Source organism: Muntiacus reevesi, chromosome 11 (assembly GCF_963930625.1).
Source record: "Muntiacus reevesi chromosome 11, mMunRee1.1, whole genome shotgun sequence".
NCBI lineage: Eukaryota > Metazoa > Chordata > Mammalia > Artiodactyla > Cervidae > Muntiacus > Muntiacus reevesi.
Genome location: NC_089259.1, coordinates 80306321 through 80329482, shown reverse-complemented (window position 1 = coordinate 80329482; position 23162 = coordinate 80306321). Strand labels below are relative to the sequence as shown.

Below are 23162 nucleotides of genomic sequence, written 5' to 3'. Positions count from 1 at the left end.
TACACAAGCAGCTATCCTGGCCAACACTTACCTGAAAAATCTAGAAAACAGAACTAGGCCCATCTATGGCAAGTAGATTGGCTCTGATTTGGACATGGGAGAAAGTAAATTAAAAGCCTGTATAAATAATTTGTTAATATCTTGTCAAGTTAAAATTAATCAAAACCTACTATTACGGTAAGAATCATCGTTTTACAAACAGGAGGGAATGTTAACTCGGAACACGTAAAAATGTTCCGTTACATTAAGCACAGCGGTGACAGGAGCTTGTGTAAAGTGTGAACGTGAAGAACCAATACAACATCACTGACACTCTGCTGGCCGCCAATTTTCCTACCTATTCGGGATGTCTATTTTGCGGCTGTGACTTTGCTGGTTATGTGGCCTTCTCTTTTTAAAATCAAAGAATACCAATAAAAGCTTTCAATCTTTTCAAGAAGCACAGTATATTGTGAATATTAATTTATTAAACACAAAAGTGAGATGAGTTGACATTTGGCCATACTGATGTCCTATGTTGCCCAAAAACAGCCCTGCTATGGACTACTGCTACACAAATTGCTATGTAAATCTGAGATTCACTGCCAACTTCAAGATACAAACTCAAATAAAAATATTATATTGTATTTAGTCTATGTTAGGAAGACTACTCTACCCTTCCCAAAAGGAAATCAGTTTAACCTACCTACATGTGTCTTTTTTTTTTTACATTTAACTTATTAATTCAGCCTCCACTTGGTTAAATCCAGGGCAGGAAATAAAACTCCTTGTGATTTCCACTGCTCTTTTGCATCTTATCCCTTTGCTGGCTACACAGATGCACGTTGGATACTACACAATGCAGAGGAACCACAAAAATCCCAAGGTGGGAGAAAGCTGTGCTTTGAAAACTACCTGTAAGAAAATCTGATAAAATGTGTCCCCCTTTCTCACCTTAAGTCATCCAGCAATGTTGCTACAAAACTATTTTTTTTTTCAAATTATCCCATTATCCACCTCCATGTTCTAAATAATCTTCATTTTTCTCAGACCGTAACAATCCATTCAGTTCTAACAAACACTATTTGATAATTCTTTAAGCAATGTTCAGAGTTTGGGGCTGACACATGCATTGCTCTACACTGCTTCAAGTTTATGTCTACTGGATTGAAGTGTTACTTCCCAAGGTTGTGTCAGTTTGGGACTAGAACCCATATATTCAAATCATCAAAAAATACTTTTAGATTATCACAGAACTGAGGTTAGGAAAAAAGGTATTTACAATAAAAATGTATATTTAAAATGTCTATGTGTGTAATAAAATACATTTAAGCTCCAAACTATGAAAAAATATGCTTTTTATTTTTATTGGATTAAAAAGACTTGGCAACACTGAGACATTTAGTACATTGGCAGCTTTAGTCTACAGTCCAGTTGACAGTGAAGATAGGCAGTTACCTAGAAGATTAAGGGTTAAAGAGTGAGTTCAAAGAAAACAGACAAATGACATTACAAGGAACTAAGGGGCAGAGGTGACTTCAGGGAAGCAATGAGATGCAGATATAGAGGAGATGTAAAACAGTACAGCTGGTGAGCAAGTGATGCAGCGCCCAGATAACACCATGGAGAAGATGGACAGATGCATGGTCCGCCAGCAACACTCCAAGATACAGCCTCCCCCAGACACAAAAGGCCAGACACACACGGTATTTCACAGCAGGATTATGTGAGTGTGTGTGTGTGAGAGAGAGAGCGCATGACAGAGATCCAGCATTTTCTGCTAGTATCATTATTTTAATTTCACTGATTACAATCAACCCTGATTATCAGAGCAATCAGTTAAAGTAGCTTAATTTAAAAATTGGCTAAATTATGTAGAACAAAATTTATAGAACACGTGTAGGAAACATTAATGTAGAACAAAAGCTGACTGTCTTCTGTTACACAGATATACTCATTGGCTCAATGTATTTCACAGGTCACGGAGCTCCTTGGCACCCGCCTAACATCCTCATCTCATCTAACTTGTCTACTCTTAAAACGTTTTAAGTTTTGTCTTCTTCCTCTCAAAAGGAGTTTTTGCTCTTCAATCTTGGTCTTACAAAGAGCATCTTCTAGTTACTGTTTTTCAACAGACCTTTTCTTTTTTTTTTGGTTTTATAATAAGTATATAAAAAAATAAAAGGTGACTTAGAATCAAGATTAAAAGAACTGTTTGGCTAAAACATGTTTGTAAAATAAAAATATAATCAGCAGCATAGGTAAAGGTTAGCATGGCTAACAGGGCATCTTTGTAAATTCTTTGCCATGAACTGAGTTAATGGTCTAATTTAAATTTTTCAAACCACATATCACTACTAAAATAAGAAAGAAAAATATTTATGCAGTGAAGAATAAGATTCTGCACCTTGGGGTGGCATGTATCGCCAGCAGATCATTCCTTCAAAGGGGACGCTGTGAACAGTTTAGAAGAGTTTCAATGACTTGAATTGTAGCTAATTTGCTTACATCCGAAAGGTTCTTTTACAACCTTTAGCAGTTAAGTTGATTTAATAGAAAATACATTTAGGAACTTTCATATGAAAAAGATTAAGATTAATGAAAAGAATTTTGAATGACTCTCTTCAAGGATGCGGAATTCAAATCATCAAAAGGAGTCAGTGCATGCCTGTGTGTGTGAGAGAGAGAGAAAAGGAGACAGAAACACAGACCCAGGCTTCACCGCCAGGCTCCACTCATGGAGGAGACCCAGCAGTGTGGTTGGGAGGCATTCCCGAGGGCGCCCCCGCCCGGGACCCACCCGCCCTCTGGGGCTCACATCTGTTATGACTCTCCCTCTGAATAAGGTTGAGACTGTGACCACCTGTCACCGAGGTTCCGGGACATCAGGTCCGTGCCTGTCTTGACAGACTCACTCTAGAGACTATTTGAATTCAGCCTCAGACTGAGCTGGGAGGCCACTTGCCAAGAAGCTGAGATGGGTTCTAGGATCCGAGACATCCTGCAAGAAGCCAGAGCCTTTAGTCCTGACCCACAGGGAGCTAGCCAGCTTTATAAGAAGGTTCTTCTGCAGTCAAGTCTCCAACACAGCCCACCCTCACCTTCACCACAGCCACTTGAGACCCCAAGTAACAGACTCAGTGATGTCACGGTCAGACTCCCGGGCCACAAAAACGGAGACATACCAAGTGTGTGCCTTAAGGGGCTATGTGGGTGATTAACTTGTTACAGAATAATCATTGTTCTTCAGCCGCTCAGTCATGTTGACTCTTTGCAACCCCATGGACGGTAGCACGCCAGGCTTCCCTGTCCTCACCATCTCCCAGAGCTTGCTCAAACTCACGTCCATTGAGTTGATAATGCCATCCAACCACTAAGCAATAGAAAACTCATAAAGCCCACCCCAGAGTGATTTGTGAAAACAAGCTTATTAATCAAGGAAAACATAATTTCACACTTATGAGTAGCTGGGCACTTCTGGAAGAGAAAAGAGAGGAAAAAAAGAGGAAAGTGGTGGAATATTTTAGCAGGTTTTTGGTTACAGATATTTTATTCAGTGGGGGAACACAGCAGAGGTTTAGAGAACAGGGAAAAGTCTTTGCATTGGAACCAGTACTATGAAGAAAGCTGGGAAGCAAAAAAAAAAAAAAAAAAAAGAAAGAAAGAAAGAAAAGAAAGCGAGATGCATTTGAATAAACCCGGAGAGAAGATTTAGAGCAGGGACTTAAGTTGTAGTGAAATTAGAGATAACGAAAAACAGGCTGAGATCAGGTTACAAAAATCTTGAAACTATACAACACGAAACAGGATCTTCATTCTTCCAGAATAAAGCAGGTAGGCTTTTGAGAGTAGGAATGACATTGCTAGGATCTTTTGTGAACAACGCTAATACATTCGAGTGCATGAGATATCAGAAGAATGAAATACTGAAGGTAGAAACTCCAGATAGAAGACCATTGAAAGTAAAAGGTGACAGCGTTAGTCGCTCAGTCCAGTCCGACTCTTCATGACCCATGAACGGCTCCTCTGTCCATGGAATTCTCCAGTCAAGAATATTGGAGTGAGTAGCCAGTCCCGTCTCCAGGGGATCTTCCCGACCCAAGAATCAAACCTGGGTCTCCTGTTTTGCGGTCAAGTTCAGAATTAATGCTGGCCTGGCCAACTCAATCCATAATAAGTATTGCCCAAAAATAAAAACTATGGTGGTGGTTCTGAGAGTATTTCAACCATCACTGATGTTCATTAAGTTATGAGTGAAAACAAAGAAATTAATGAGAAGAGTCAATTGGGTTGTTGTATATTCTGCAAGCGTGTTTCTCCATCAGATAAAGACTGATAAAAGTGAATGGGCTTTTGCTAAACAATGAGTCTGACATCTACAGCCAGCCCTTCTTCCAGTTCTTGAGTAGGAGGTGAATTTGGAAGTAGGGGAAGAAAGATGCAAATAAATTGTCAAATAAAACAGCAGGAATTTCCATTTTAACCACTGTTGTGCAAAAGAGCAGAAAGAAAGAAAAGCAGGAAAAGCCAAGAAAGAGAGAAATCTAAGAAACAGTTGGTGCGCTCCATCTCACAAACCTATGCCTGAGTCAGAAGCACTCACAGAAACTCCTACGAAGAGCATTTTTGTTCTGTTTTGTAGGGTATCCATGTTCTAAGACACTAAACCTGACCTTTACATGAACAGGATTGGAGGGTGCCTCATGGAAGGCACTGAACTTACTAAGCTGGAAAATGGAGATTTTAAACAATATTGGGAGAAAAACAGTGGAAAATGAGCTGAGAGCTGGCTGATGGACAGAATGGTAAAATCACTCAGGCACATACATAATTCATTATATTCTGTGACATTCTCAGTCCCCACCGACAGTTGTTACAGAGTTCTATTTAGAAGACAGTTTCTGTATCATGTTAATCTCACTGTTCCTCCGTTAACTGGTGCTTTTCTATGAGAAATGAAGCACCCACCGCTGAGTGGGCCGCGGGGTGCTTCCAAGCCCGGTTGGCATTACAGGGGGTTTTCCACTTCCACTTCTCTATCACTATCGTGGTTTTTCTTTTAACATTAAAAAACATGATTGGAGTAAGATGATGTACAATGTTTCGCTTGCTTCTGCTGTACAGTAAAGTGAATCAGGTGAACACACACCTATACCCACTCCCTCTTTATACTCCTTTCCCATTTAGTCATTACAGAGTGTTTAAAGAGTTCCCTGTGCTACAGAGTAGGTCCTTACAGGTTATCTCTTTTATATAGACTAGTATGTATGTGCCAATCCCAACCTCCCAATTTATCCCTCCCACCAGCATCCCACCTGCCTTCCCCTCTAGCTATACTGTGCTTTTATCCGTCATATTTCAGAGAGTCTTTGTACTTGTGTGTCCATCCACTTTATAGCAAATGATTGTTAGTGCAAAGGGAATGGGCAAGGATATAGGCTATTTGTCTGGTTTAACAAAGATACACTTTGACAATGAAAGTGTATTGAATTCTTACCAAAGATAGTCATGGCAAGGATAATCAAAAATGTCTGTTACTCACTAAATGGTCTTTGTGAGGCATTTGAGTAAAATGATTCATTTTCATTCCTGCAATATAGCCCCTTGATAAAATTTGGGGGTCAATTAAAATTAACTTCATTAGCAAGTATGATTAAAAAAAGGTCTGACTGTGACATTTAAAAAAACACATGCACATTGCAATAGCTAAATTTACAATTATCTCCAATGTATTCTTGAAGGGTCTTAAAAATTGTGGTGTCACATAAAATTTCAAAATTAAAGCACCAATTATGACACGATTAGCAGTTTTGAAAACCATTTAAACTATGAAAGTAAAATATAGTTAGACTTCAAATGTCAAGTCAACAATCTATATTCTTAAAGCTTATAACCTAAAGTTTTAAAATTGTCACAGTAGTTTAGGGCACTATTCTAATCATATCTTCCTAGTAATAATTATGAGTTATAACAAATATAGTGACAATGCCCATTCTGAACAATAAGAAAACTACCATTTAATAAATATCTACCTAATGTCCAATCTTTACATGCTTGCAAACTAGTATCAACTCCATCTAACAGATAAGAAAGTTGAAACTCAAAGATGTTGAGTTGACTTGCATGATGCTGACACCTTGATCCTAGATTTCAAGGCTTCAGAAACACGAGGAAACACCTGCCTGTCATTCAGCCACCCAGCCTGTGTTCGAAAGGCACGGCAACCCCAGCTCACTAACACAGCTGGGTCACTCCGGCATCCCATGCTGAAGGCTCCTCCATTTGCCTCTGGGTCCTTCCCCTTTGCTCCCTGCTGGTGTCCCCCCACCAAATCTCTTACACATCTAATCTCAACTTGAGGTCCACCTTCCAGCGGGCCAAGAACAAACACAGTCCTTGAAACGAGAATTCGAGGGAAGGAGAGGGTGGGACGAATTGAGAAAGTAACACTCACACATACACACTACCGTGTGTAACGCAGATAACAAGCGAATCTGCTGCAGAAGGCAGGGGGCCAGCCTAGCGCTCTGCAGTGAGAGGGAAAAGAGGCCGAGGGAGGCGGTAAATATACACACACATGGATATGAAGACGTTCTGCATTGTGCGGCGGAAACCAACACAACGTTGGCAAAGCAAGTATCTTCCAACCAACAAATTAACGAATTACTATTTAAAAAGAAATGAGAATTCAAACAAAATACACCTTTGTGAACAGAACTGCATCCTCCCCAAATCAGTGTGTTGAAGCGCTAATACTCCCTGTAACTGTATTTAGAATACATGCGTGCATGCTCAGTCACTTCTGTCATGTCTGACTCTCTGACCCCATGAACTGTAGTCTGCCAGGCTCCTCTGTCCATGGGATTTCCCAGGCAAGAATACTGGAGTGGGTTCCCATGCCTTCCGCCAGGGGATCTTCCTTACAAAGGGATCGAAGCTGCATTTCTTATGTCTCTGGCATTGATGGCATGCGGGTTCTTTACCACTGCACCACCTGGGAGATGCTTTTGAGGAAGTAAAGTTAAATGAGGCCACAAGAGTGGAGCCCTGGTCTAATAGGATTGATGTCCTTATATCAAGAGACACAAAAGAGCTCATTTTCTCTGCCGGTATCAAGGGAGAGTCATGTAAGAGTACAGGAGAAGTCACCCATCCATAAGCCAGGAAGAGAGCTCTTGTCAGAAAGCAAATGTGCCCAAAACGGCAATAAAATTAATTTCTGATGTTTAAAGCTTTCATTCTGCAGCATTTTGTCATGGCAGCCCACACAGACAGGTACACAACACGTTTCCTCCTGAAGACAATCCCACAAGTTGGTATAAAAAAAAAAAAAAAGGTAAAATTCCTCCTCAAGTGGCACCGTATTGTCATGCAGTTCATGCACCCTTTCTGCAATGTTGAAGAAGGCAATCCATTTCAAATCCCCAAGAGTTTCTAAAAGCAGAAAGCATGTTGCTCCTACCAGTTGACCTAGTTGGAAAGGAAATTCAGAGGATGAATGCCAAGGGCCTGAATTCTCAGGCTTAACATCAAGCTTTATCTTCCTAAAATTCAACTTGGACGTAAAATTGCATTTGTGATCCTCATTTTATTAGAGCCAGAAGGTAATCTTGTTTTCCTATAGAATCAGTTCCAATTGAGAAGGAAATAGAGGCAATTTTCAAATCTATGTCACCCCAGGGTCTTCAGAAATGGCTTCTAGAATTACACAGCTGGAATGAGGTGCACCTACAGCTTCCTATATCATACGCCAACTCCATGTGAAGCAGCTCGTTTATCAGACACAGATTTTTGCTTGTAGATGCCTCCCGTGAGAGTTTGGTCATGGACTGTAACGTGTGGGTTTTTCCATTTTTATTTTTCTCTGTATTTCCGGGCATTGCTAAGTCAGTCAGTAGCACTCTATTCTAGTGCTCAGGAGCTGCTGCAGTGAGGAAGGAAAAGAGAAGGGTTCCTACCCTGAACCAGCAACTGCTTGGGACAGAAAGTCACTGAAGACATAGCTTTGTTGTGAGTTGCACAGAATGGGGAACATAGGCATTTATATCAAGAACGACATTAGAAGGCAGATGTAAGTAAGTGAATCTAGATCCATGCATAAGATGCAAAGGCGACTGCCTTTTGGGATTGCCAAGGAGAAATATTACTGTTTCAGAAATCATAGATTATTTAATTCAAGTCTTGAAAGATGAATAGAATACAGACATTTTGAGATGAAACTAAGAGTAAGACACAAAGAAATTAAGAGGAGCGGGAAGCCAGCCTTACACTCAAGGCCTGGCAGCATCTCTATCAGGTCAGATTCCTCACGCTCTTCACAGGGACGCTGGGACCTGAGACAGGACTATTACCTGTTTGTCTTGGCCCCACGGACGGTGGAACGTGTACCTTCCTTGTCCCTTGGACAGAGACTTTCAGTGAATCCCAAGAGTAAGTGTGACAAACACGCCCAGTTGGGACCCTCTAGAATCAAATGAAAACTTCAGCACAGCAGAATCCCCAGAGGGTCTCTTAGAACACAGCTTCTTGCCCCACTCCAGGTTCTGATTCAGCAGATCAGTCGACCTGCATGTCTAACAGGCTCCCAGGCGTGGGCGATGCTGCCCTCTCGGGACCACTTTTGGGGTAGCATTGTCGATGGCCCACAAGATAGAAAAATGAAAACGATTATCAGAATAAGGAAATTATGAAGGTCTGTGAAGAGTAATGAGTTATAGGAAGAAAGTTTCTGAGATGCCTACTGCACTCCAAGTGTACAGAGAGGGAAGCAAAAAGCACCTGCATGGTTTTAAAACTCTCTTATGAGAAAACATGAATATCCATATAAAATATTTGCTCGTGGAGTTCTCCATCCCACTGGGAGAAGACAGACAGCAAACAAGCAAGGCATTTGTGGCATAGTGATGAGTGCAACGAAAAAGAAGGAAAACTTGGACAAATTCTGAGGAATTTTGATGAGAAAGAAACCAATGAAATGACAGGGATGTGGTTTAGTTTACTTTTCTTATCACTTTGGAAAATATGACAACGTATCTTTTTCCATGCAATTGATCTTGTGCTGTGAATAATGAAGGAGAACCTGGGAGAATGATGACCTTGAGAAGGCCAGAGGGAGTGGGTCTCCCGAGTGAGTCTGCCAATGGGCCGCTTTATAAATCAGCAGTCTTAAGTCTCTATTTCTTAGAAATTGTCTGCATATTGAAAATTCTCAATAAAACCCCTGATAATATATTCTGTCCATTCTTACATGCACTAAATGACTTCTCTGCTCTTATAAATGGCAAATATACATTCTCCATGTAAAACATTTTACTTTGGAGTGGACAACAGTCATACCATTGAAGGTAAACATGATCTACAGGCTCTATCGCTGCTGCTCTTGTACTCTCGGCAGCAGTCTGGGCCTCTGATAGGTTGAGCCTTTTTTCTATGAAAATTACCAGGTTTTTCTATCTTTCTTTTTCCATAGACTATTGTAAGCACAACAACTCAGAGAACCCTTGGTTTATACCAGTGGCAGCAATGCTATCTAAAATGTGATGGATTGAAGACCTCAGCCACCATTAATTCAGTGAACTAAAATATCTGTTTTCTTTTTCAGTCTCAATTTAATTAAAACCTGAGAGTATGCAGACTGAGAAATCGCAGATTTTAGACTCTGCCACTAATTCTCATGAGACATTCTTCACATTAGTCAAAAGATATCAAGTCTAAGAAGTAACCTCATATGGAACAAGAAAGACATTGACACAGATGAGTGATCCTGTAAAACTATAAGACAATATTTTCTTGCACATACCAGAATTCACTACCTATCTTTCTCTCCCCTAAAATATGAAAACTATTGCGTTAATTTTTTAATGTGCTTTTTAATCCAATAGTTCCCTTTCACACTTTCTCTAACATTCATGTAAGAAATGGTATTAAAAAAAAAGAAAGGTATGATCCCTAACTGGAGGCGGGCGTGGCAACCCACCCCAGTATTCTTGCCTAGAGAATCCCATGGACAGAAGAGCCTGGCGGGCCACAGTCCAGAGTCAGACATGACTGAAGCGCTCGAGCACGCACGCGTGCATACCTAAATGATTCGTTTACACATTTATCCTCATGCTGCCATGTTGATGCCCTTGCTGCCTTATTGCCATTCCTTCAGATAACCAGAAAAAGGTTCAAGTCGTTGTCCATGGAGAGGAGAGGGCTGACAACATGCACGCTGGGAATGTGAAGGCTCACAAGTGCCTAAAGCCTTCACCCTCTCAAAAGTTCTGCTAGCCCCGGGACTCCTGCCTACAAGAGAAATGCCCTTCTCGGTTTAATTCTGAGATGCTCAAAGGCCCCGAGGTTGGAGTGTTTCACTATTTCAACAGCATCGCTCAATCCCCTTTCAAGTCACAATAGGAGCTGATATGCATTACGCCTGTAGTAACACATGGCAGATAAAAGTTCTTTGCGTGCGTTATTTAGCTAATCCTCACAAGCACTTAGGAGAGATGGTCATCTCTGCCTCTTAACCTTGGTTGCAGAAGAGGAAGGTGAGAATAGGAAGGTGGCCTGCCCCTGACCTGGGACACACAGTTCCTAAGTTTTGGGGTTGGGATCAAACCCATCACTACAAATGCGGAGTTAAAACTCTTGGTGCTAACTTATGCCATGACACTCTCCTATAAAAAACCTGTTTTTCTCTGCCTTCAAGCTGTTTTTCCCAGCCAAAAAGTCCCTTTCTCTCTTCCTACTGAGCTCTGAAAATTTCCCAAAGAGCAGAGTTTCTGATTCATCTATTCCTCACCTCAGCCCAACAAATGCCCACTGACATTGCTTTTAAGTAGATAAACTTCTAATTTCTTTTTTAAAGAACAGTGTATCTTTCCACCTAGATTATAACTGCTTATGAAGCACAATTTTTTCTCTAGTTTTTTTTTTTTTCTTTTTTTTTTTTTTTGCTGTTTTTCAATTACTTTCAGTACCCAGTCAAGATGTGATTACATGGCAGGCATTTAAAATAATTAATACTTCTCAGGAATGTGCATTTGGTATTGGTGAACATTCAATTCACACAGAATCCCACAGAATTTAAAAACACTTAATTTGAGGCTATTTATGATTTTATAGCCTGTTTTGAAATGTGTGTGTATGCTCAGTCACTCGGTCATGTCCAGCTCTTTACAGCCCCATGGACAATAGCCTGCCAGGCTCCTCTGTTCATGGAACTTTTCAGGCAAGGATACTGGAGTGGGTTGGCATTTCCTACTCCAGGGGATCTTCCCTGACCCAGAGATCAAACCCGGGTCTCCCGCATTGCAGGCAGATTCTTTACCATCTGAGCCACCAGGAAAGCCCATGTCAACTAAATCCTCCTGATTTTAAGTTCTAGGCATATCTGTCCTTGTGGAGTACTTAACACGCATCACAAGTATGTTGAGAACAAATGCAAGTAGGGAACAAGGACTGAGCACCTGCTTATTAGATTCCATCACTGTTCTCATGTTGGTAGAGTCTTGGTATCATTTCTGTACGTATTAGCTTAAATTTGCCAATGGACCATCAGTTTTCAACTGCCTATTTGTGCAGCTGGTGACAGGGAGGCGGGAGAGAGAGAGAGCAAGGCTGCATTTGATAAAAATCCACAGTCTCCACTGGGAACACCAGAAGAGCACCAGGGTCATGCTCATCATGATGACCTAGGTGGGACGGTGAGGGCGGGAGGGAGGTTCAGGAGGGAGGGGAGATCTGTAAACATGTAGCAGAATCACTCCATTTTACAGAAGAAGCTAACACAACACTGTAAGGCAATTATACTCCAGTAAAAATTTTTAAAATAAATAAAAATATTTTTTAAAAGATTGTATCGTTAGATGGTAACAGTGAAAAATCATAATTGGCTCCTCCCTTCATTTATATTTTACATACTAAAAAATAAATACAAATTTTATACAAATATTTTAAATTTAAATAAATTTATGATGTAGCCAACTACTTCAGAATTTTAACTTCTGGGTCAATCCAGTAAATGTAAGGAAAAGGCTAGGCTAAGTACTCATGAGCTTTACATTAACTGCAGTCTCATTTTATTTTTTCATCTATAAAACACATAAAGAATACATGAAATGCATTCTTTGACCCAAGGCTTCACACTTGATTGCCAATGATCTGCTTATGAAATTCTAAGTGGAAACTTCTAGGAGATGATCCAATAGGTAGTGAGCATTCACTGCATTCTAAGCATATTCTTAGAAGACTCTGGATAATATGCAGACATCTGACACTACCCATAAACATTCAGAGGAGGTACAACCATTAGCACTTTACAAATGTGCGCCTAAATCCATGTGACCTCCAGGTATCTGGACCAGAAGGTGGGGAAGAGGGGTGATATTAACTGAAACAGAAAACAGGAGTCTGGGATTGGGAAAAATACTGGGACAAGTACTCAGTTTTGAACATAAGAAGTTAGAAGTGTAAGGCCATCAGAATGGTGGCATCTGGAGCTGAGAAGAAAGATCTAAATATGATTTGGGAATTGTCAGAGCAGGTGAAGGTAGATGCAGTGGGGAAAGGGGGACCTTCCAGGGAAGATGGGCGGGACAAGAAGAGTTAAGCTCAAAGCTTTGGCTCACGACTTTAGGCCACAGCATTCCAGGAAACCAAGGACCAGGGGCTGGAGAGACAGGAGAAGGAAACAAGAGTCTCGCTTTCCTATAATTTGATAGCTTCCTTTTTCCTAAGCGACGACTTAGAACTTTCAGTTATGTGGAGACAGAAATGAAGCTTGACATTACAGGTCTACACTGTGCTTTCAAGCACTCTGGGTATCTGGAATACAGCAGGCTCTCAGTGGGTATTTTATACTCAAACTAATGGACAAATCATTTTAAATTGTAAAAAGGGAAAAAAGAAGGGAGGGGAGCTGGTCACGGAAAGAGGAGGGAACTCACTGAAGCATAAAAGAGGGAACACCCTAGAGCACATCTGTCCACTTCTTTGACCATTCCCTGAACAGCGGACTGAAAGTTCACCTGCCCAGGAGAAGAATTCCAAATAGCAGTAGGAGGAAATCAATGCAGTGGATGGCTCAGCTCATTTTACCATCAGAGATAAGCTTGAGGGGCGATATGTACAGTGCTCTCATCACAAAAGAAGAAAATCTAGTTAACAGGATTAAGGGAGTGGGGGAGGAAACTTTTGAGGTGATAGATGTTTATGGCCCAGATTCTGGTGATGGTTTCTCAGATGTCCCTTTATCTCCAAACTCATCAAGATGCTACGTTAAATACGTACAACAATTGTATGTCACTCTTATCTCAACAAAGTGATTTTTTAAAATAAGAAATTAACTTGAGACAGTGTTGTGTTGTGAACAAAAAACAATGAATTCTTCTAAGGTTCAGTATCCTCACACACACAAAGGGGAGAGCATTCTTGTACCTGCTGAATATGGTTGTTGAAAGACTAGGTGACTAAAATCAAATAAAGCACAAACACGTTGAAAACATCCGCAGAATGCCAAACAGCAAACACATAATGAAGTCAATCCACTGCTGTGCGCATTACTTTTAGTCAAAACATATTGTGGACTAGTTAGTAAAAACTGGTATCTAGGGGTAGCAATTCTAACAGAGGGATTGCATTCCCATTTAAATATTTTCTGCATATAGAGAAAATTTCTCTCTCTCTCTCTCTTTCTCTCTCTAACATGGCATAATTCAAAGAGTTAAATTAAAACCCATAAAACAATTTAGAAAAAAATTTGCTTTCTAGATGGAAAAGAATTATTGAGCACATTTTAGATTGATGGAATACATTAAAATGACAGATTACATACTAAAAAGTCACTATCTCCCTGAAGAGAACGATAAAGTGTCGATGACACTAAATTTATACTTACAAAAAGGCAACATTCAGAACGTTAAACAGAAATCCGTGAATTGCTTGTTAATGAGATGCCATAAACCTTAGCACAGATAACGTGTTGTCCTTTGACAAAATATATTTGATCCCTTTTACTCAGCAAGCCTCGGCGCGTCCCAGGTGGTGCTACTGCTAAAGAACCCGCGTCCCAGTGCAGGAGACATAAAAGACCCAGGTTTGACCCCTGGGTTGGAAGATCCCCTGGAGGAGGGCATGACAGCCCACTCCAGTATTCTTGCCTGGAGAATCCCATGGACAGAGGAAACTGGAGGGCTACGGTCCATAGGGTCGCAAAGAGTTGGACACAGCTGAAGCAACTTAGCACACACCCAGTCAGTAGGCCAATGAAAGAACTTGAGACTAAGTGATAAAGTAATTTAAGCAAATACAAACTCTGCAAAGTTTTTCAAATAATTCAAATGGAAAGTTTTTTTCTTACGGCAACATTTTTTGGTGTCTCGATACTCTAAATGTGTACATCAAACTATGTGGGTAACTTAAAAATAAATAAAAGTATGACTACTATGACTATATGAAAACTGTGACAAACCTAGACAGTGTATTAAAAGGGAAGAGACATCACTTTGCCAAGGAAGGTCCATATAGTCAAAGCTGTGGTTTTTCCAGTAGTCATGTACAGATGTGAGAGTTGGAACATGAGGAAGGTTAAGCACTGAAGAATTGATGCTTTTGGACTGTGGTGCTGGAGAAGACTCTTGAGAGTCCCTTGGACTGCAAGGAGATCCAATCAGTCCATCCTAAAGGAGATCAACCCTGAATATCCACTGGAAGGACTGATGCTGAAGCTGAACCTCCAATACTTTGGCCACCTGATGCAAAGAGCCAACTCACCAGAAAAGGCCCTGATGCTGGGAAACACTGAAGGCAAAAGGAGGAGAAGGCAGCAGAAGATGAGATGGTTGGATGGCATCACCAACTCAATGGACATGAGTCTGAGCAAACTCTGGAAGACAGTAAAGGACAGGGGACCCTGGTGTGCTGCAGTCCACGGGGTTGCAATGAGTAACACATGACTTCGGGACAACAAAAGTTCATATACCGAATACCCTCAATGTGAAATGAGGATTTGTGAGCCTTTGGGAGGTAATTAGGTTTGGATGAGGCCAGGAGGATAGAGCCCTTGTGATGGAATTCGCACCCTTATAAGAAAAAAGACAGGAGTCTCTTTCTCTCTCTCCATCATGGAGGGACACAGTAAGAAAGCAGCCATCTATCAGCCAGGAAGAGAGCCCTTAACAAGAACGGAACCAGCCAGCATCTCAGTCTTACACGTTCCAGCCTCCAGAACTATGAGAAAGTAACATCTGTTGTTGAAGCCACCAGGTCTAGAGTATTTTGTTACGGCAATCAGAGCTAAGACAACCTCTGTGCACAGAAATTTTTATTTACATTGCAGTAATATACCTAAAATGTTTATCATTGACTACAGATTAAAACTCTGGCTGAATTTGAAGCCATTCAACTATTTCTTCATCATTTGATGGCAATATTGACCTTAGTTAATGAACATTATCTCTGTTTGCATTAGTAACAGAAACTCTTTCCTGGGAGAAGGAAATTTATATAAGTTGTATTTGAGGACATTTGTCTCCAAGAATCTTCAGAACCTGATTGCGTTGTTTCACCCCTAAAGAATAAACATGGTAGGGGCTTCCCTGGTGGCTCAGAGGTAGAGAATCCACCTGCCAATGTAAGAGACGTGAGTTTGATCCCAGGTCTGGGAAGATCCCACATAGTGACGTCAAAGTCACTCAACTGTGCCCGACTCTGCGACCCCATGGACTGCACAGTGCATGCAATTCTCCAGGCCAGAATGCCCGAGTGGGTAGCCTTTCCCTTCTCCAGCAGATCTTCCCGATCCAGGAATTGAACCGGGGTCTCCCACATGCCATGATGCAAAAAACCCGTCCTGCCACATCTACCGAGCCTGTGCTCTAGGGTCCGCACCCTACAACAAGAGAAGCCACGGCAGTGAGGAGCCCACAGACCAAAACTAGAGGGTAGCCCCAGCTTGCCACAACTGGAGAAAAGCCTGCGCAGCAATGAAGACTCAGAACTGCCAAAAATAAAAAATAATTTTTATAATAAATAAATAAAGGTCTCTCTAGTCAAAGCTATAGTTTTTTCCAGTGGTCATGTATGGATATGAGAGTTGGATCATAAAGAAAGCTGAGCACTGAAGAACTGATGCTTTTGAACTGTGGTGTTGGAGAAGACTCTTGAGAGTCACTTGGACTGCAAGGAGATCCAGCCAGTCCATCCTAAAGGAGATCAGTCCTGGGTGTTCATTGGAAGGACTGATGCTGAAGCTGAAACTCCAGTACTTTGGCCACCTCATGCAAAGAGTTGATTCATTGGAAAGGACCCCGATGCTGGGAAAGATTGAAGGCAGGAGGAGAAGGGGATGACAGAGGATGAGATGGTTGGATGGCCTCACCAATTCAATGGACATGAGTTTGAGTAAACTCCGGGAGTTGGTGACGGACATGGAGGCCTGGTGTGCTGCAGTCCATGGGGTCACAAAGAGTTGGACACGACTGAGCGACTGAACTGAAATGAACTGAACTGAACTTACAGCATAGGGAACTGTATTCAATATCTTATAATAAACCAGAATGCAAAAGAATATATTATATATGTTATACATATATATATATATACAAAATTATATACTTATATAACTCATATACATACCCTTTGAAGTATACCTGAAACTAACACAACATTATAAATCAACTATACCTCAGTTGATCAAAAAATCCTCTAAAGAGCTCTCTATATTCTCTGGGCCCATTTCTGTTTTCCCACTCTGTTAGAACTCATACCTTTAAGATTTCTGCTTCTTACAATTCACGAAACCAGTCATCTCCATATTTCTAAACTTGACGGTCAAGACCCAACCTTTATCCCACTGGACTGAGCAGAAGAATTGGGAATAGTTGATTACTCATCCCTCCTTGAAAATTTCTCATTATTTAACTCCAAGAAAAGCACTCTTACCTCATTTTTCTCCCTTCTTCTGGGGGCTTTACCTCATTTCACTCAACTCTTAATACTGGAATTCCTTGGGACCCAGTCCTTGTACCCCTATAATTTTATCTACACTCATTCCCTAAGTGATATTGTAATATCATTGGGCTGTCAATGTCACCTATATGTTCATCTATATCAAGTTTACATCTCCAGCCAGTGCAACACCCCCTCTTATTCTGACCTCCTAGAGGCACCCCTAACTCACTTAATAGCATTTCATTTTTCTGATTGTTCAGGGCAGAACAAAGAATGCTGAGGTCAGCCTTGAGTTTCTCAGTCCCCATGGCAGGTAGGATTTTGCTTCCATGAATTGCACCCTCTGGTGTTATGCATGTGAATATGTTACATGATCTGGGGATAGAGAATTAAGAGTGCTAGTGAGCTGACCTTAAAAATAGGGCCATTTCCCTGAATTCTATTATACAGACAAGCCCAATGCAATCACAGGGCCCCTAAAAGAAGAAGAGGAGGGCAAAACATCTGGTCAGAGAGATGTGAGCAAGGACAGAAAGGAAACAAGAGGAATTCGAAGCTTGAGAGGCAGGCGCAACCTGCCGCTGCTGATTCTGACAATGGAAAAGGAGGCTAAGGTTTCAGGGATGCAGATGGCTTCCAGAAACTGAGAAAGTTCTGCAAACAGACTACTCAATAGAAACTCCAAGAAGGGAGCAGCCCTGATGATAACCTTGATGTCAGCCCAGTGGGACCCACACCAGACGTCTGTCCTATGGAACCATATGATAATTACTGAGATTATTTTCAGCTGCTAAATTTGAAGCAGCTTGTTATGGCAGCGATGGAAAATTATTATATTCCCTGTCACCGGTTCATCAGCATTTCCTGTCAGCTCTATTCTAAAAATGTATCCCCAAATTGACTATTTCTCACCACATCCTTGTTCCATTTTGGTCCAAGTCCCCATCATCTCTCACTAGGTTTATCAATAGAACCTCCCAACCAATTTCCCCGCTTTTGCCCTGGAAATCCTTCCATGAGTTCAGAATGCAGCAGCAAAGCCAGTTCTGATAACTCACAAGGGATAGCAGGTCTCTCTTCTGCTCAGATTCTCCAACGGCTTCAGCAGGCACGGGACACGACAGCCAGAGGCCACCCCATGACCCTCCGAGTCCCCAAGGGGTCTGGCTCCTCTCCTTCTGTCTCCCCACTTATTCATCTGCTCCCACCACCCGGCTGCTTTATCAAGCTGGGATGCTCCCCGTCACTGTACTCACCTGACATGCCCCTTCCCTCATATACCTTCAGGAGGCAACTGTGGACTCCTCAGCATTTATCACTATCTGCATACTACGCGGGGCTTCCCAGGTGGTGCTAGTGGTAAAGAACCCGCCTGCCAACGCAGGAGCCGCAGAAGACGCAGGCTCATTCCCTGGGTCGGGAGGATCTCCTGGAGGATCTCCTGGAGGAGGGCGTGGCCACTCACTCCAGTATTCTGGCCTGGAGAATCCCATGGACAGAGGAGCCTGGTGGGCTACAGGCCATGGGGTCACAGAGAGCCGGACTTGACTGAAGCGAGTTGGCATGGACAACTTTCAGACAGACCTGTGTGCGTGGGACTCTCAGTTCTCTGCAACTGTTCACCGGCATTGCTGCTCAAGGGCAGTGATTTATATTCTTTTCCTCCCTTCAAGTATCTAAGAGCTTCCCTAGTGGCTCAGACGGTAAAGCATCTGCCTACAATGCGGGAGACCCAGGTTCAATCCCTGGGTCAGGAAGATCTCCTGGAGAAGCAAATGGCAACCCACTCCAGTACTCTCACCTGGAAGATCCCATGGACGGAGGAGCCTGGTAGGATGCAGTCCATGGAGTCACAAAGAATCGGACACGACTGAGCAACTTCACTTCAAATTCAGAGTCACTCAAAAAATCACAGCCACCAAAAAACTTTGCCCACTCCGCCACCTCCATCAGACTTCATTTTCAGTCACTGCTTTCTATTTTACTGATTTTTTTTCTCTTTTTCTACATAGATTGGAGTTTTTCTGAAGATAGGATTCACCTCTCTCACTGCTTTTTTACTACCCAAGTGACAGCATAGTTCCACATTTACAGCAGCTCTTTAAAAGTATTAAATCAGAGTTTATGGTTCCAATGTTTTCACAAATTATAGTACCTAACATAATATATTAGCATTTCCTCTTGTTCTCTGGGTTTATTATTTCACTCTGCTTAATCTCTTGCTAACAGCAACTTAGGTATTATTTTTTTCCTGTAACTATTTTACACAGAGGGCTTCCCCGGTAGCTCAGTAGTATAGAACTGAACTACCAAGGAAGAGATGCAAGTTTGATCCCTGGATCAGGAAGATACCCTGGAAAAGGAAATGGCAACCCACTCCAGTATTCTTGCCGACAAAGTCCCATGGACAGAGGAGCCTGGAAGTCTACAATTCATGGGGTCGCAAGAGATATGCCTTAGCAATTAAATAATTTTACACAGAAGGCTTTATAACTTTCCAAATACTTCCTTGCTGTTTCTTTACTTTTAAATCAACATAGGGCTTAAATCCACTCACATTCCAATTTAGGCATTCTCTGCCAGCACCTGCTCGGTAAACTTTGAAAAATCACTCACTCTTTCCCTTCACACCCATGGAGGGTACTGGGAGGGGCAGGTGGGTATGCTGAAACTGACAGACAGTCCCTTGTTCCTTGATGTACACATAGCTTCACAGAGGAGATGGCCATTCAAAGAAGAGCTTTACACGAGAAGAGAATAATAAAATGGGAGGTGAAAGTGGTCTGGGACAGCCTTCTATAAGATTTGATACCTTGACTGACTCTCAGTTCCTTCATGTGTAAAATAAGAGATTCAACTAGACAATTTCTTGGGTCCTTCCCAGCTAGGAGATTCTTTGTCACTCATTCTATTTCACCAAAAAAAAACAAATCTCATAACTTCTCAAAGTCTTCTAGTTTGACTATCAAGCCCACACAAAACCATAAAAAGAACTGCTCTAGTCTTCTTATTACTGCTATCATTCTATAGGATGAACCGTCAGTCTTCTAAGATCCACAATTCCTCTTTGAAAGCTTTGGAGCCATGAATGTTACTAATTTCTCCAGACTGGACAGGTTAAAATTGTAAATAATTCAAGGGACAATTCTTCCACTAAACAAGTTACACTCTCCCTGCCCCCTACCGCCTTCCACCGGCAAAAAAAAAAAAAAAAAGGAAAAAAAAACAAAAAACTTGTTTTCCAGAGATTTTTATATTGAAATGTAATTAATGGGTCATGGGTCTGTACTCTTTGCATGCCTGCTTTAGATTAATTCAACCAGTAATTTTAGAGCCAATCTAGATAAATTAATTTATATTTGATTCTTTGAAGCCTTCTACATTTAAACCTAAAGTTGGAGAGTTTCTCTCAAATTGGAACTTTGGAAAGTAGACTGTAAATCAAACAAAAACATCATATAAAAGAATACACAAAAATTGAGAAACTTTATAGTACTGTAAAGGCAACCAAAATTTTAAGTGTATATTCTTAATAAAATGTGATACTAAAAGTCAGCCAACTTTAAAGGATAAGACAATTGATTCTATCCTGCGAGTTTTGGAGGTAAGTGACTTCACTACTATATCTATCTAGCTATAAGATAATAATAAATTTTGTAACACAATCTCATTAGCAACAGGAATAATTTCATTGGGAAAAATTTTCATTAACAATTTGAACACTTTGCAAGGAAATCACTTGATTTCCAGGTAGGTAATTTAAATACATATATATATATGTATAACAATTTTACAAAAATTTTGCCTTTTTTCATCTTTACCAAGGGACTTGGAACCTTTACCTATGCTCACTGAAGAAAGCTATTTTCTTCCTTGAATATTTCATGTAGTTAAAAGAAAACCTCTCATATTTAAAAGCAATTCTATCTCGCACTTCTCCACCAAAACAACAAACAACAAATACGAAACACCACACCAGAAAACGATTGTCTTGTCCTTACCTTCTTTGTCATCGTGGTGGATAACGGCATCCTGAATCATGTCAGCAAGATTAAAGTGAACCTTCTGGTTTTTCCCATGCTTCGGCTTCTTCAGGAGCCCCTCCTGCTTCTGGAAAGCTTTCTCTCGCTCATAGTACGCTTTGACTTGCTCACAGCGCATGCGTTTCACCAGCCGCTGCCGCTGGCCCAGGGGGAGGGACTCCAGCAAGCACTGGTCAATTTCCATTTCATGGGATCGGAAAACGTTACATAGCTGAAAGCAACCTGAAATAAACACAGCGCAAAAGTCAGCAGACCTGTCGCTACAGCCAAGACAGCAGCACTGCAAGCATCACCCATCATTCAAGTTGGAAACCCATCCGGTCCTCTTTGTCTTCAACAACTAACACAAACCCTTTTAGAGATTCCTGGAAAAGCAAAGCGAGTGGATGTCTTACTCAAGACTGCAAGAGGGACTTCCCTGGTGGTCCAGGGATCAGGACTCTGTGCTTCCACTGCATGGGGCATGGGTTGATCCCTGGAACTAAGATTCCACATGCTGTGGGGCTTGGCCAAAAATAAACAAAAATTAAAACTGATGCAAAAAATTCATGATGAACAAAAAATCAAAACTAAAAAAAAAAAAAAGACTGCATAGTAGTAAAACAGATGACATAATGAGATATCAGCTCAATTCAGTTCAGTCTCTCAGTCACGTCTGACTCTTTGCGACCCCATGGACTGCAGCACACCAGGCCTTCTTGTCCATCACCAACTCCTGGAGTTTACCCAAACTTATGTCCATTGAGTCGGTGATGCCATCCAACCATCTCATCCTCTGTCGACCCCTTCTCCTCCTGCCCTCAGTCTTTCCCAGCATCAAGGTCTTTTCAAATGAGATATAGATATGTGGTTTTGCTCAACATAATCACTCACAATCCATCCTTTCCTGTTTCTTTAAATCCCTACCAAAGGCTTAAATATTTCACCTCAGCATTAAGCTCCTAATGCCAACTAAACCTTACATGTTAAATTTTGACAGAAAGCCATTCCAGGTCTTTGCTCACATCCTTATACAACTGTACTAATGACTCTGCTGATCTAATGTAATAGAACATATGGTGGTGGTGGTTTAGTTGCTAAGTCATACACAACCCTTGCGACGCCATGGACTGTAACCCACCAGGCTCCTCTGTTCATGGGATTCTCCAGGCAAGAATACTGAAGTGGGTTGCCATTTCCTTCTCCAAATAGAACATATCAATCAGTTCAGTCAGTTAAGTTGCTTAGTCGTGTCTGACTCTTTATGAGAGCCGAATAGAACACATGCATGCTATCAATTCTCTGTATGACACAGTGACCATTTTCCACCAATTTATTACTGACCCCTTTTCCTTGTCATTAGTGACATTCATTTCTAAAAGACCTAACGATGATTAAGTATAAAGATTGTGCAATGGAAGACAGATTTTTCCTTGGCAACTCAAAATTATAGATGGAACTGTTGCTGTCAAATCTTTATCTTATTAATATAATGATTAGCAAAAGTGAGTTCTCTGTCCTGGACCTGAACATCATCCCTTTCTATTTCTTATAAACATGACCCAAAACACCTATAATGGATTATACAAACATATGTCAAAGTCTCTGTCTTATTAATACAGTGATTAGCAAAATGAGTTCTCTGTCCTGGACCTGAAAACCATCCCTTTCTAATTTCCTATAAACACCACCCAAAACACCTGTAATGGACTGTACAAATTTGTACTGAAGCCAGACAAAACCTTGTGGGATTCTTCTAGGTAAAAAAAGACCTTCATTGATCCCTGGTTTCTTGTTTGTAGGAAAAAGGTTTCAGACTCCTAGACCTGCCTTGAAGTTCAAGAGGGCAGATTCAAACAGCCACAAATTAGAGGAGTGAAGGAAATGCAGAAACAAAGGAAAGGCAGTGAGAAATAGCAGTGCAAGGATGGGGCAGGGACCTGGCAAGGTATGTATCTCCTGAAGGGGTGCAGAGAACACTCTGACACAGATCTCTGAGTTCTTCTGTAGGAACTAAGGCCCTCTTGAAGAGGGATGATGGTAACTTCAGGCTGAACACAGGCAAGCAGACCCCAGACTGGCTGGAACCAGAAGGCTGGTGATTGAGACTGCCAAACACTATCCTGTTACCTCCCCACCAACTGATCAGAGGAAGGTCACGTACCCTGCAGACCTCCCTGCCAATTTCGTCTATAAAAACTATGCCCTGAAACCCATCAGTGAGTT

The 23162-nt window shown here is 41.4% G+C and overlaps 1 protein-coding gene across 1 annotated transcript in view; it reads right to left on the bottom strand.

Moving 5' to 3' along the window:
* MYO16 (myosin XVI) overlaps positions 1-21171 on the bottom strand; it is a 372035-nt gene extending 350864 nt beyond the window's left edge. The window contains exon 1 of the mRNA XM_065901993.1: positions 20916-21171. Within this exon, the coding sequence (XP_065758065.1) occupies positions 20916-21141 (226 nt within the window). The 5' untranslated portion in view covers positions 21142-21171. The remainder of the gene's footprint in view (positions 1-20915) is intronic.
* Between the last annotated feature and the right edge of the window lie 1991 nt (positions 21172-23162).